This window comes from Eumetopias jubatus, unplaced genomic scaffold, assembly GCF_037043125.1.
Source record: "Eumetopias jubatus isolate StellerSeaLion01/CBP00866 unplaced genomic scaffold, mEumJub1_p1.0 scaffold_5, whole genome shotgun sequence".
NCBI classification, from domain to species: Eukaryota; Metazoa; Chordata; class Mammalia; order Carnivora; family Otariidae; genus Eumetopias; species Eumetopias jubatus.
Window position 1 is genome coordinate 124,590,105 of NW_028274811.1, and position 14,261 is coordinate 124,604,365.

The 14,261-nt window shown below is 41.4% G+C and overlaps 1 protein-coding gene across 3 annotated transcripts in view; it reads right to left on the reverse strand.

The window, feature by feature from the left end:
* The window catches only part of WDR70 (WD repeat domain 70), a 290,485-nt gene that overhangs the window by 14,899 nt on the left and 261,325 nt on the right, over positions 1-14,261 (reverse strand). For all 3 annotated transcript variants that reach the window (XM_028098034.2, XM_088023519.1, XM_088023520.1), the window contains 4 exons: positions 10,885-10,985; positions 9,181-9,260; positions 7,070-7,186; positions 4,179-4,341 (listed from right to left, as the gene is read on the reverse strand). In XM_028098034.2, coding sequence (XP_027953835.1) covers positions 4,179-4,341; positions 7,070-7,186; positions 9,181-9,260; positions 10,885-10,985 — 461 coding nt within the window. The remainder of the gene's footprint in view (positions 1-4,178; positions 4,342-7,069; positions 7,187-9,180; positions 9,261-10,884; positions 10,986-14,261) is intronic.

Below are 14,261 nucleotides of genomic sequence, written 5' to 3' on the forward strand. Positions count from 1 at the left end.
GTGGTAATTTGTTCCAGGGGCCACCGGAAATGAATATGCCTTTCTCACTCCCTTCACTAAAATAATTTCAGGTGAATAAAAGATTTAACTCTAGAAAAAAAGGACATTAATGGAAAGACGGGAGAAGCTGAAGAATTATCGTGAATGCGGTGGCCTTCCTAACTAAAATAAAACCAAAGAAAGAAAAAATTCCTAAATCTGATTACATTAAAATACATTTGATAGCAAACTGCTCCAAATAGGTTTGTGTGTGTTTACATGCAAAGTAAATTACTGAAGTATTTCCATAAATACTGAAATAATACTGATTTTTGAGTGATATTAACAATATATAATTTATAGGAAGGTGTCAAAGACCTTACTTACCATTGAAGAAAATGAGACATTGAGAAGATAACTTTTAGAACCTACTGGATAGTAAGTCCTTGCTAGAACCCAGGCCAGGAAGCTGGCCTTAGAACTTCTAAGCTATTATTCTAATTTCTAACAACTAATTATTTTGATGAAGGATCTAACTTTAACATCATATGTGATTTTCATGTCTGAGATTTTAAGGACTACATGCACAGTGAAAAAAATCCAGCAGCACTAATGGGCAGACTACAGAACTTTGAGGGCCCCTTTCACTTCACGCCCCTCCACCCCGCACCCCTCCCCACTCCTTTGTTCTCCTACTTAAAAGATACCCACGACGCACATTTCTTGTATTTCCTCCCAGAGGGAGTCTGTGTATAAATGATCAGATATATGTGTAGGGACATCCACTGTGTAAAAACACAGGTATACACACAGCATGTTTTGCAGGCTGGTTTCTGTCTTTGCTTGTTGGTCAGTTTTCTACTTAAGGAAACTGGGACATATCCATCCATATGTATGTAGCTCATTCTTTGTATTTTCTTGTTATCGTTAATTATATGGATGTGTTATACTTTTCTAAAACAATACCCCATTGAAGCACATTTATATTGTTTTCAGTCTTTTGCTTTCATAAACAATACTGAACTTAATATCTTTGGACATACATATTTTCCTACATGTGCAAAACTTCTGGAAATAGAATTGCCAAGTCAAAGGGTATTTGCATTTTAAATTTGTATAGATAGTGCCAAATTTTTCTCCAAATGATGCTCACTATGTTTAGCAAATTTTAAAACATGGCTCTGTTTCTTCTTATTTCCTCAGCTAATTTTTTGTATGTTTCTAAACAAGTTTCTTTAAGTATAAAAAAACCCCTAATAGTAATAGAAAATAATGACTCCATTAAAAACAGAAGTGTCAACAGAGGCATAATCTATAAGCTTATCTGACTGCCAGTGATGTGTTGACATACATTAGTTCATACACACGCAAATTCCATACAAAAGAAGGCTAAATGCACACTAGTTAGCTGGCCAGCCTTGATATGACCCTCTTAGCTGTTGTAATACTATCCAACTAATTGTTCAGAGATGTTCCATCTGTACCGACTGGTTATTAGTACACACTGTGAACAACCACCACTGACGTTATGGAGCCAAGTCTGTTCCGCTACATGGACCGCAGAGGATGCAGCGCTCCCCACCAGAGGCCCGCAAATCTCTTTAGCATTTTTGTGTGGGGTGCTTTCACTCACAACTGCAGCAGCTATCTCGCTTTGTCAGAGGGCTGTCAGCAGGTTGCTAAAGCCCTGGAAAGCTGGAAGTACCTGGGAATGTCTCCCCCAACCCGACCTCTAGCCATTAGCAAAAATCAACAGATCCTGGAGTATAAGTACTCCAGTTACCATGCCTCTGACCAGGGTCTCCAGGGTTACCCTGTAGACTGAGCCAAAGTGGACCTCCCTCAGACTTTGCTTGATACACCTTATTTGGCTTCATTACACTTCTCCACTCCCCTATTGGTTTTCTCTATGGATGCCTCCTAATAGGCATCCTAATAATAAAGCTTCCTAAAAGCACCTTTATATGAATCTTTTTCTCAGGATCTACTGCTAAGGAACCCAAGCTAAAACAGTGTGTTTTTCTTTTATGCAAAGTAACTCATAATGATTAGCAGATAGAGAACTGATACTGGGGGGTGCCTGGGTGTCTCAGTTGGTTAAGCATCTGCCTTCAGCTCGGGTCATGATCCCGGAGTCCTGGGATCAAGCCCCACATCGGGCTCTGTGCTCGGTGGGAAGCCTGCTTCTCCCTCTCCCACTCCCCCTGCTTGTGTTCCCTCTCTCGCTGTCTCTCTCTGTCAAAAAACAAAAATCTTTAAAACAAAAAGAACTGATACTGGTATAGCATGTCTGTTGAGTTGGTTCATAAGTGATTTTTTTTTCCAGCATGTTAATGTTCTGAAAAGTGATCAGAGTCCAGCTTTCTCATAATTGAAAACTTTAATAATATATGAAGACATCAAGAAAAAACGTGAATACACCTCCAAAGATACAAAAATACATACACACGAGTTTATTTACTATAGCACTGTTAGAAATTGCAAAATACTGGAACCTAAATATCCACTCATAGGAGAGTGGTTGAATAAAATATGATATGTCCATACAGTGGACTACTATGCAGCAGTGAAAAAGAATGAGAAGGAGCACTATGACCTGATGTAGAATGATTTCTAGGGCATAATCCTAGGTGAAAAAAAGCAAAGCCCAAAAGGGTATATTATGCAATCCTTCATGTAAAGGAGAGAGTAGAAGAAAATACTCACAAATCTGTTCATTTGTACAAGAGACCTACAGGAGAACCAGAAACTAAAGAGATAGGCTACCTGTGGGGGTGAGTGGGGAAGGGACCGAAAGACGCAGGATATGGAAATGAGGGAGCAGAGAGGAAGAACAAGTCTTTTTTAAGGCCCTGACTCCTAGCACTAGAGTAATATTTCGCACACCCTACACATACCTCCAAAATAAATAGAACATAGGGGAAATCCAAAAAAGGAATGTACACTAACAAATGACCCTAACTGCATTTCAGATGGATTACATAACCACCCTGACAGGAGTGGAGAAGAAAATATCTCACCCAAGTAACTGCGAAAAACAGTCTCTTCACCACATACTGTAAGGCTAAAAGGACAAAAACAAATCAAAATAAAAACAACAACAACAAAAAAACAAAACCTACACAAATGCAGATAGGGAAATCCTAGTTAGGGAAAATGTTTCTCACAGGTGTCTAGGTAGGCAATTCTGAAACCACTTTATATGCATACTAGAAGTGAATAAATAAGTAAATATATTGTCAGTAATGAGAGCTGGGTTTTTCATTACTGGAGAAAGAAGTTAAAAATACAGGAAGGAGAAAGGTAAAATGAAACCAGAGGTATAGGATTGAAATCAGAGGCATCAGTATAAACTCACAGTTTTTAAAATGTAAATACAGAGATGTGTGTGTGTGTGTGTGTGTGTGTGTACATACGTGTGTGTGTGTGATGAGGCGTGGTTAGTATACATGTATGTATTTCCAAGTTCTGTCAGCTCAGAAGACCTAAAGGAGGATCTAGAAGCAATGATATTTCAGTAGCTACAGGCACGTCTAGCATCAATGTCTTGGTTTCTAAACATCGTTCTCCAGCAAAAGAAACCTAGGCGCCTTGAAGGAGCAATTGATTCCAGGACTATGGGAAGAAAAACAAAGATGACTCTGGCACATCTTATGGTATCAGAAAGTAAGGAAGTGCTCAAAAAAAAAAAAAAAATCTACAACACTACCCTTGTCAGTGTAACTGTACCTGGTTTAGAGGCTTTGAGAGCCACTGCATGTTCATCCATGTTGAGCTATTTGAGGGAATCTGAGCAGGTGGGCTCTTCTCTGCCTATGTACCTGTTACTTACATATATAGCTCTGCAAATGAAAAGCAGTCCTTAAGGACAGACCTACAAACTGCTCCTCTTCATCTGCTTTGAACCCTCCTCAACTAACATAACGCATACGGGTAGTGCTTTTCCTTTTTTTTGTCAGAGGTAGAATGGGCTTCACGTAATGGGTTTACACTAGGCCATAACTGATGGAATTGACCTACGTTAAAGATTCACCATTTTAGAGTCCTAAGGTTCAGGACTATGAGTACTTGGCTTATTTTTCATGCTCAAGAATAAAACAAGAAATGGAGAGTTAAAACCTCAAAGTAGCTGTTGTTACATTCTTTCCAATTCATTAAACATAATATTTTTTTTCTATTTTAAAAGGCTGCTTCCTTACTTAGAATATGCTGGAGAAACCCAATACGGGTTGTCTTCGGCTGCTTTAGCATGCCGCAGAATGGCTTCCCGGGGATTGCTGTCATCAGTTTTGTCCAAAGCAATGTTCTTCACAATGTATGACGACAGAGTGCCCCCGTGGGTTCCAACCCGGCCGCCACGACCTGTTTCCAAGGAAAAAACATAACTCAGAACTGGAATGAGCATGACAATATAGAAGCATACCCTGTACTTATCTGAAAAGGTTGAGAATCCCTCAGTGCTGGCTTCCAAGGTGGCAGATGAAATGAGTAAAAGAGTGAGGCCAGAGCTTCAAATTTCCCCGATTTTTGTCATTCCCTATGGAATCAAGGTGTTGAGCACTCCGGGGCTTCTTCAGATCTTGGCTTGAAGCACACAAATCTCAAGAGTACTTCAGTGTCATCCCTTCAGCTTTCATTTATGATCATCACAACCAAAGTAGGAAATCACCAAACCTTAACTTCCCTGTAACATTTTTTTTTTGAGAGATTTTATTTATTTATTTGACAGAGAGAGACGACAGCGAGAGAGGGAACACAAGCAGGGGCAGTGGGAGAGGCAGGCTCCCCACTGAGCAGGGAGCTCGATGCGGGGCTCGATCCCAGGACCCTGGGATCATGACCTGAGCTGAAGGCAGACGCTCAATGACTGAGCCACCCAGGCGCCCCTCCCCGTAACATTTTTAAATAAAAAGGTTTTTTGATAGGTCTTAGCTATTTTAATCTACAAGTGACACCAATGCAAGGAAGAATCACAAACACTTTACCATGTTTAGGCCTTGAAGAGATCCCTCAAGCATGAACATCTGAAATTCAACTAATAAAAATAACCAAAACTGGGGCGCCTGGGTGGCTCAGTCGGTCAAGCAGCTGACTCTTGATTTCAGCTCAGGTCGTGATCTCAGGGTTCTGGGGTGAAGCACGGAGGCAGGCTCCCAGATCAGCAGGGAGAGTCTGCCTCAGGATTCTCTCCCTCTGCCCCTCCCCGCCACTTGCAAGCGTGTGCATGCTCTCTCTTTTTCTATCTCAAATAAATAAATAAATCTTAAAAAAAATTAACCTATATTTATTAGATGCCTATTTTAGCTTTAAGCAAACATATCTTAGGCCTTGCCATCTTCCAAGTACCTTGTAGGAGAAAAAACAAACAAGTTGAATAGACTGATTCACATTATATTTTATGGTACTGGAACTGCGCTAGTAGACAGAAAGCTCCATAAGGGCAGCGATTTGCAACCTGTTGGATCCCCAAAAGCTAGTCTGGTGCCTGGTACTCAAAAATGTATGACTTTTTTTTTTAAGATCTTATTAATTTATTTGTCAGAGAGAGAGAGAGAGAGCGAGACCACAAGCAGGGGTGAGGCAGAGGGAGAGGGAGAAGCAGACCTCCCCGCTGAGCAGGGAGCCCAATATGGAGCTCGATCCCAGGACCCTGGAATCATGACCTGAGCCGGAGGCAGATGCTTAACTGACTGAGCCACCCAGGCACCCCCAAAATTTATGACTTTTTAGGAAGATTTAAAAAAAACCCACACACGAAGAGCCAAATTGTGCTATAAGATTAATTCTAACAATCAAGATAAGAGGAGACTAAAAAAGGCAGGAAATAATTAATTGTGAAAGAATTTGTGTGGCTAGTAACTATTATAGTACTTAGAGGAGGGAAAGAGCTCTTTAGGCTGAGGTGGCTGGGGAGCTCTTTAGGAAGAGATGGATCCAAATTGAGAAAGCTCTGAAGGCAGAGGTCATTTTCAGAATGAGCAGAATGGTTTCAGAACCAAAGTATGGAAAAAGGACGATTCAGCGGGCCTTTTTGGGCAGGAGTGAAATGACAGTTGTATCAGATCAGAGGAAGAGAGAAGTGAGGTGGGATGCTCAAAAGTGGGTTAGAGTCAGACTGCAGAGAATGATTCTCTGAAAATGCAAATGGACAGTGGGGAGCTTATAAGATTTGGGGGCAGCACCAATATGAAAGCCAGAGGAGCTGGAAATAAAAGCTGTGTAGAAGATGGACAGAGGCAGGGTGGGAAGGAAAGAGAGTGACTTGAGACAAGGTGCCTAATTAGAAGGGCTTTTCAATAATCCAGGTAAGAATATTATTTAGGAACTTTGATTTAGAATGGTGGCAGAGAAAATTAAAAAAAAAAAAAAGTTAAGATAGATATGTAAAATGTTTTGAAGGCTGAAGGGGCAGGCCAAACAGATGTAAGCCCAGAAATGAGGTTCAGGATGAATGAACAAGTCAAAAGCTCTAGGCTTAGGAGCCTAGGAAAATGGAAACCACACAAGTGATAACTAATAAAATGGGATTCCAGTTACCGTATGTGTTGTATGAGGGCCAATGCTGCCTTGCTGTCTTCTGGGGGTACCTACTTTCTTTCTTTTGGTGGTCGGGGGTGGGGGGGCGGGAGTAACTACTTTCTTAAAAACTCTAAGGACTTTTATTCATCCTCTAGGGGAAACCTAATGTGAAACCTAATCCAGCCTGGATTCTGGTCAAAGTACCCAAATGCTGTATATGAAGCCAATATTGAGAGCAGTGGCTTTAACACTGGGTTCCAGGAGCCCTAGAGTTCCACCAAGATCACCTAAAAGGGCTCAAGTTAGAGACCGAGCAGAAAGGGGTCCAGGCTTCCTCTCTAGGTTAACACAGCAGCTCCATTTGTATCAGTTTTATGCACCTGGATTCTGCATCCTTTAAGGAAAAACTTCTGATACTAAAAAGAGAACGTCTGAAAACCACCATGTAGTAAAATCTCTCTGGAGACAAAGCAGCATCCAGGAGAAAATGATCTTCCCAATTCTCTACCAGTGACTGCACCCTGCCCCTCCACCCCCTTTGCAGGTCACAAGCTGGAGAGATCACTGTCACCTGGGCCTGCCACAGGAGGTTCGGGTTTATGTGACTTCAGGGGATCCAGTCTGTCCTTCTCCAGCTGCTTCCTTGTACTCCGTTGGCGGGGCTCACGGAACATAGGCAAGGCATGAGCTACAAGAAGTCACATTTGAAAAATTTTATTATAATAATAACCCTTCCATCCAAAAACATAGCTGAAGCATGACTAACTTGAAGATGAAATGGAAGTCATAATGACAGCCTTCATCTAATAATAAAAGACAGTCTTACTGTAACCAATTAGCCAATTTTGTTTGAGACCAAGATTCATTGTTCACCTCCCCTGGCAACTAATGGTGCTCAGGAAATACTGTCAAATACTGTCACGGAAACACTGGTGAGGCTCCCCATCGCACGGACCATGGGTAGCAGTTAAACTTAATTTCTGTGGTTTTGAAATGAAACACTCAGTGGGACTGCTTCTTCTTTTTTTTTCTTACAGGACCCAAATGTGAATGATGCAGCTTGCCTGTCAGCCCTGAAGTCTCCTCGGACGCCTCACAAACACTGGAATCACTTCACACGTTTCTGAAATGTGACCACCGCTCAGGAGGAGTTGACAACACTGAGTAACCGGAAGGGAAGAGCACTTCTCCCACTGAAACTGGGATAAAGGTTGCCCTGAGTGCAGGGGGTGCCTGAATCTCCAGGCATGGTGACTTGATGGGGACTTTTCCCTACTTCTATATGGTGGACAAAACAAAAGGATAAGAATCTGAGTAGTATTTGTCCAATTGCTATTGGCTGTTCACTCAATGTCAGAATTAAATTTTATAATATAAGAGTTTATGAATGTAAAAAGGAAACAGTGATATTCTGCAGGAGAGCAAGAAGGTGACCAGGGGAAAAAATTAAATAATGATATTTTTCTTGACCAAAAACTGTATCAGAATAATTTCTTTGGATCCTTACATGCTGAGTAAAACCTCCCTTAAAAGAGAAAACCTTTTCCCAGGGGAGTACGGGAGAGAAGGAAACAGATTAAGAGGGGTTCAAAGGGAATTTATAATATGAATGACAGAAATGTCTAAAATACCTCAAAAACTCTTCCAGTATCCCCCTCCTCCTAGCACCAGCTGGGACCAGGACCATCTCACTCACCAGTAAAACTCGCCTGCCTTGATCAGGGGAGCTGAGAAACACAGCCACCCGTCACTCTGTTGGGCAACACGACACAACAGTATTTTTAGGAGGGGGAAAAATAGCTTTTCACTTCAAACGACTAGAGGAATTTAAGTAGGCCGCATGTAATTACATGAGCTAGACTGGTTGTGACACCGACTTTAACACTTCTACTCTTGCAAAAAGTGTCACGGGATCTCCTTACGGATCATAAGCTCCATGGCACTTGGTCTTAGAGGAGACCCACCACCAGAGAGAAAAACCCAGCAGTACAGCGCCCCCTGGGCTTTAGACCGAGACCCTGGTAAAGTCCACAGGGCATCTGCTCATCACAACTATTACTGCATCCAAGATGTCCTTCCTAGCCACTACCTGTGAGAGGTCTGAGGCCCTGGCTCTGGGCAACACAAATCTGCCAGGTTGACAACATTGTGTGACAAACCCGAGAGAAGCTGCTTATTCTGGTAAGATTTCTGGTACCCCAGGTAGTTCATTTTGTATCTAAATGTCTCTGGATCTGTTGTCACAGAGTCTCAGAGGGAGCTGAAGGAGACCTTTCACCTAGTCTCCTCCCTCCTGATAAAGCTCAGTTGTTCAACATCACACTGCAAGTCATTGGTAGAACTGGACAAATCCAGGTCTCCTGATTCCAAGACCAGCACTCGTCTTTGTTTATTCTTAGAACAGACTGTTATTCTTTAAAAGGCTGCTATGGAGTAATACATTAGGCTCAAATAGGCTTTTCCCTTTTGGGTTGAAAGTTACATGAAATTACCCTGTCTCTGTGATGAGTCACAGAAGCTAAAGCAGTTAGCTGCTACATGACTTGGAGTCCTGTCCACATGGTACTTTGTAATATATGCCTGGACTCTGAAGACTTTTTCTGTCTCTAAAGCCATGAGATCAACACCACACAACAGTAGAAGGGAGAGAGACGATGGAGAGACACCATGCTAACAACTTACGGGTGATGATGTAGTCCTGGGTTAGAGTCTCAGCTTGTTTTGCCTTCCGCTGGGTTTTAACCACACATAATTTTGCTCCCCTGGGGTGGGTAAAAGCACATTATTTTCTTTACTTGGTCTTCTAAACAAAAAGTTATGTCAAAAGCATTACTTTCAGGAACACACTCTGTGCACACCATCTCACCAAGTCCTTGACTTTCTAAGGGATGGCAACAGAAGGGGCCTTGGTGATAAGAGATTAAATTTATGGGAAAGCAAGTCTGTCAGTCAGTGGTTACTACTGAGTGAAAGGGTTGAAGAGGTAACTGGGCAACAGAACACTAGTTTAAAAAATCTACAGAAATAACTTAAAATTTTAAGATCTTAGAGAGATATAAATAAAATTAACCAACCTTTTCACCCTGAAGGTCACAGGGTTCAAATTTTAGCTTATGTCTCAGATGAAAGCAACCTGGGTGGTCTACACCCCAAGTGGCATTTGTCCATATCTCAACTGTAAGAGTACAAGTGTCTGGAACTGAGTCGGCTTGGCAGTGTTGCCACGGGGCAAATGCCCAAGAATGTGTGGGATTAACCAAAAGTCTGATCAGAACATTTCACTTCTCCTTAGCAATAATGAGCTATCCCTCTCAGGAGGAGCAAATACAAATAAAATTCCTTCAAGATTCCAAACACAGAAGCTTCCAAATGGGTGCTATCAAATGGGGCTCATCGTTTTCTCAAGTGAAACAGACTCTCTCTCATTCTAATTACATTAGCATTTTCAATTTCTTTATTAAAAAACAAAATCCTATTTGTTCTTAAACACAATAAAAACTTTATTTTATAGGGCAAGGGTTCCAAAGCTAGTCCACAAAGTTCCAAGGGAAAACAGGACTGTCTGTTTCTATTCAGATCCAAATTACAACAATGAGTATTCATCAATAGAGGAGGAGTTTCCTTTCCTCAAAAAGGATGTGGGACCTCAAAATAGGTTTATGGGGAACCCCAATGAATTTTGCATGGGGACTTAAATACTAGCTAACCAAGGCTTACTCTAAAGAAAGAGCTAATCAAGTACTGTACCTTAAGAGAGAAACAAAAACCATCCTTTTTTGGGGTTGCGACAAATGTTCGCCTTTGTGACCAAAGAAAATGAAAATAATTGAGGAACTGATGGAGACTCCAGTGAAGTCTTCAGACTTCTGAAACACACTGGGATGTTTAACTCTAGCATTTGGGGTGGGCATGGGGTCGAAGAGAAAATAATTTGTGATGTCCCCTTGGCAGAGAACCCCCCAAATCCAAACCACTACCTGATAAAAGCCCAAACAGAAAGGGAACAAAACAGACTAGCTATTTCCATTTCCTATAAGTGGTTAGTTCCCTGCTCCGTTAATCCCTTACATGTATCACTGCTAATGCCATGTCCAGGGCGGTATGCAAAGTGGGCAAGACTTTTTCCCCCTTTGCACTCAACATTTCAGCTAAAGAACTGCAAATCCCCAGGAAACTTTCACTTTGAATTCTGTCTGGATCAAGGGCAATATCCAAATCCTCTTTAAAGTACAATACTAGGAGTTTGAGGCTTTACTCTGTGCCAGCTGCATTTTCTAAAAGGGTGGATCCCCATCAAAGGGGGAAATAAATAAAAGCAGGGTGGGAAAAGAAGTCCTCCCCCCAGTTGCTGTCATCCATCTAAAACAGGCAATACTTATGAAATACCTCTGGCTCTTGTTGGGGTCATAATAGACTTTAGCCAATCCATTGCCAGTTCCTACCATGATCTGGTTCAGCTTTGGATGCCACAGGCAGCGGACAACACTCTGAAAAGGAAAGGCATGGTAATCAACTAAAGATGCCAAATAAAAATGGGAAAAATCCTGCTAGTACTCTGATGGCTAGTTTACTAACTGAATACCATCCTGATGGCTACCTATAATTTTTAGGACATTTTCCCCCTAAACCATTAGGTTGTGTCCCTGAGGTTAGGTTCTATTCCATCACTTGTTATATGTGTGATACCATTTAAAATTGAAAAGGATGTTCCTTCCTGACATGGCTCCTCTCTTTTCCTGACAACCTACCAACCACAAAGTTAGGCTTCCCCAGCTCCATTGCCATGTGAGGCTGGCATCTTGGAATGCTAAACCCACATAACTCAATTCTGCTTACCACTGAAGCAGATTTAGATCTCAGTGTTTCATGCTTTTATACACACAGTATGTCCCTCTGGACAGCAGATTGAAGCCAGGTGCTTACTCTTTTTAGTTCACAAAGATCCAAATCTCATAAAGCTTTTTCAGGAACAACACATATTTTCAGGCATTGAAAAATATCTCCCTATCTATGAGATAAACCAGCAGGATAATAGCAGAAGTAAAACAGAGATACAGCATACAAAGACTTGACATTAACCTGAATGAAAAACTCTTTAAGAGAAGGTTCACTGGAAGTTATGATCCTTTGAATTCATTACTGCTAAGGAAAATAAGTGGTGCTCTGGGGTCAAAAAGAATGAATTCTCAGTGAGAACTACAACCTGTTTTTAATTTTTGTCTGCAGTAAGAGGGCCAAGGTGGGAGGTTTAGCAGGGATAGAATGAAGGGGGGAAAGATAAAGCTAAAATTGGTAGGCAGAGACACCATGTGCTAGGTTCTGCAGATCTCACTCTGATAGAACAAGTAATGAGTGGAAACACCAATTCAAGGTTTATTAAAAATCATCACGTGCCAAGCAATGTACAAGGACTAAGGAAAAAAGAGTACAATTAGATACTGTTATTTTAGGTTCTAATAGTAAAATGAAAATCATGAAATTCCTGCCTTCCAAATCTATCTCAGGCTGAATTTCTCTGGTTTCCTCTCCCTAACCATCCCACTCTTTTGTTAAGACAGAGTACCTGTGAATCTCCTCAATCCCTTTTGATAGAAATTCTGGCTCCCACTTGACAGGCAGGAAGTATGCATACAGTAATATGGCCACAAATCCTTCTCTGAGATTCATGAGGAACTCAAGAGGAAATGTAAGAGTCTCCAGGACTTCTACTTCTTGTCTGACAATACAAGAGTGGTTCTTAAGCTCTGCACCACTGAAGACAGCTGAGATGTTCTACTGAGAAAATAAAATCAGAGTGGCTGTGTTTTCCCTGTTTGGGGGCGGGGGTAAAATTAAGTTAAAAGGGCAGGTTTTTTTTTTTTTTTTAAGATTTTATTTATTGATTTGACAGAGACAGAGACAGCGAGAGCAGGAATACAAGCAGGGGGAGTGGGAGAGGGAGAAGCAGGCTTCCCGTGGAGCAGGGAGCCCGATGTGGGACTCGATCCCAGGACTCTGGGATCATGACCTGAGCCGAAGGCAGCCGCTTAATGACTGAGCCACCCAGTCACCCAAAAGGGCAGGTTTTTATAATTTTTCTTAAATCTATGGTGCCTGCTACCCAGTGCCCACTAGCAAGTGCTAAAAGATGATAAAACATATAGTGGTAAGTGAATATTAACAAAAATCCTTGAAAACAGTATATCATATATGTTTTGGCTTTTGGGGGAGGGTTGTCATTTTTCACATATGCTTGTGAAATCTACTTTATAATGCATGAGTATAGAAGATATATTTTATCTTATAAAACTGTGCTTGGTTGGTAAGATGAAATTAAGGATATCAACAGTTCATGGTCTACAAAGCACAACTGACTTACAGGTGCTCTGACACTGAGATTAATTTGAGAACCCCCATGCCTTGGCCACTGGAAATTTCCAAATGGTCATGGCCAGGTATAAGGAAACATGAGAAGAGTCACAATCTTAACTTCATAAACCCTATCTAGCATCTAAGTCAATACTTGCCTCCTTCAAATCAATGCTTACATGTCATCACGCCAAGACTGCCCCATTTAAAATTGTACCCCACAACTTTCCTTACTCTGTTTTTTCATTTTTCCAAAGCATGCATCACCTTTTTACATAATATGTAATTTATTGTTAATTATGCTTATTATCTGCTTCCCCGACGTGAACAGATTTTCCACATAGGCAGAGATCTTGGTGTGTTTTGGGTGGAAACGTATTCCAAATGCCTAGTGTGTGGTGCTCAATAAATGTTTGCTGTTGGAATGAATTAAAAGTAAGAGTTCACCCAAGCCTAAATGGATTGCTTTGCTAAATGGAGTTAGAGACAATTTTCAAGTTAAAATCATTACTATCTATGGAGAATAATTTTACTTCTCTAGATCATTATTATACTCAAGTATCCTACAAACAAGTAGGGTTTGTTTCTTCCTAATGTGGTCCTAAAAAGAGGGACGTGCATGAGAGATAACAGTAAGAGGGGCTTTTAAGGGCCTTCAGAAATCCCAGCCACCCACAAATGGCCCCAGGACAATCTCAAGGACATAGTATTAAAGTTATTTCTCTTCCTTGGTTCTCTAGAGGTCTGGCTAAGCAGTCTAAGATTACTGGTTCTCAAATATGTTTTCAAGTGAGCAGGGTGCAGAATTGGAAAGGATCCACAATGTAGGCCTGGTAAATTCCAAGACACCCAGCCAAATAGGCAGTTTCCAGGGGCAGCAGGTTACTGTTACTCTCTCCCTCTACGCTGAGGGTGTAAATGTTAGAGAGAGGCAACTGCCCAGGCCAACAGACCAAGGCCTCATTGCTTTCTAGGTAGTCTAAGCTCAGGGCACTGCACCTCTATTCCTGTTCACATCCTTTCCCCTCCAGAGCTCTCAGACACACACATGGCTGGTCAGCATAAAGCTCATGGAGAAGCACATTTACCCTCCTTTTCACATGGAAGCGGGGAGAATGCAAATAAGACCCCTTGAACTAAACAGTCATTCCAGAGCTCCATCCACTGTGGCGATGAGTCACCAAAGCAGCCAATGAGGGCTCTGGGAGCAGTCTAACTTAGGCAAAGGATACTTAAGGCTCAATTACCCTAAGACTGGTTATTAATCAAATACTACAGGGATTCCAAAACATGGAATGCAGAAACAGAATTCAAAGTCAAAGGTGGGTGGGCCTTTTTTGTTTATTAATATTTATTGTGTGTGTTTAGCTAACCTTTGTAAACTTTGCAGCTAATGCGGCTCCGCACTTTGTCCT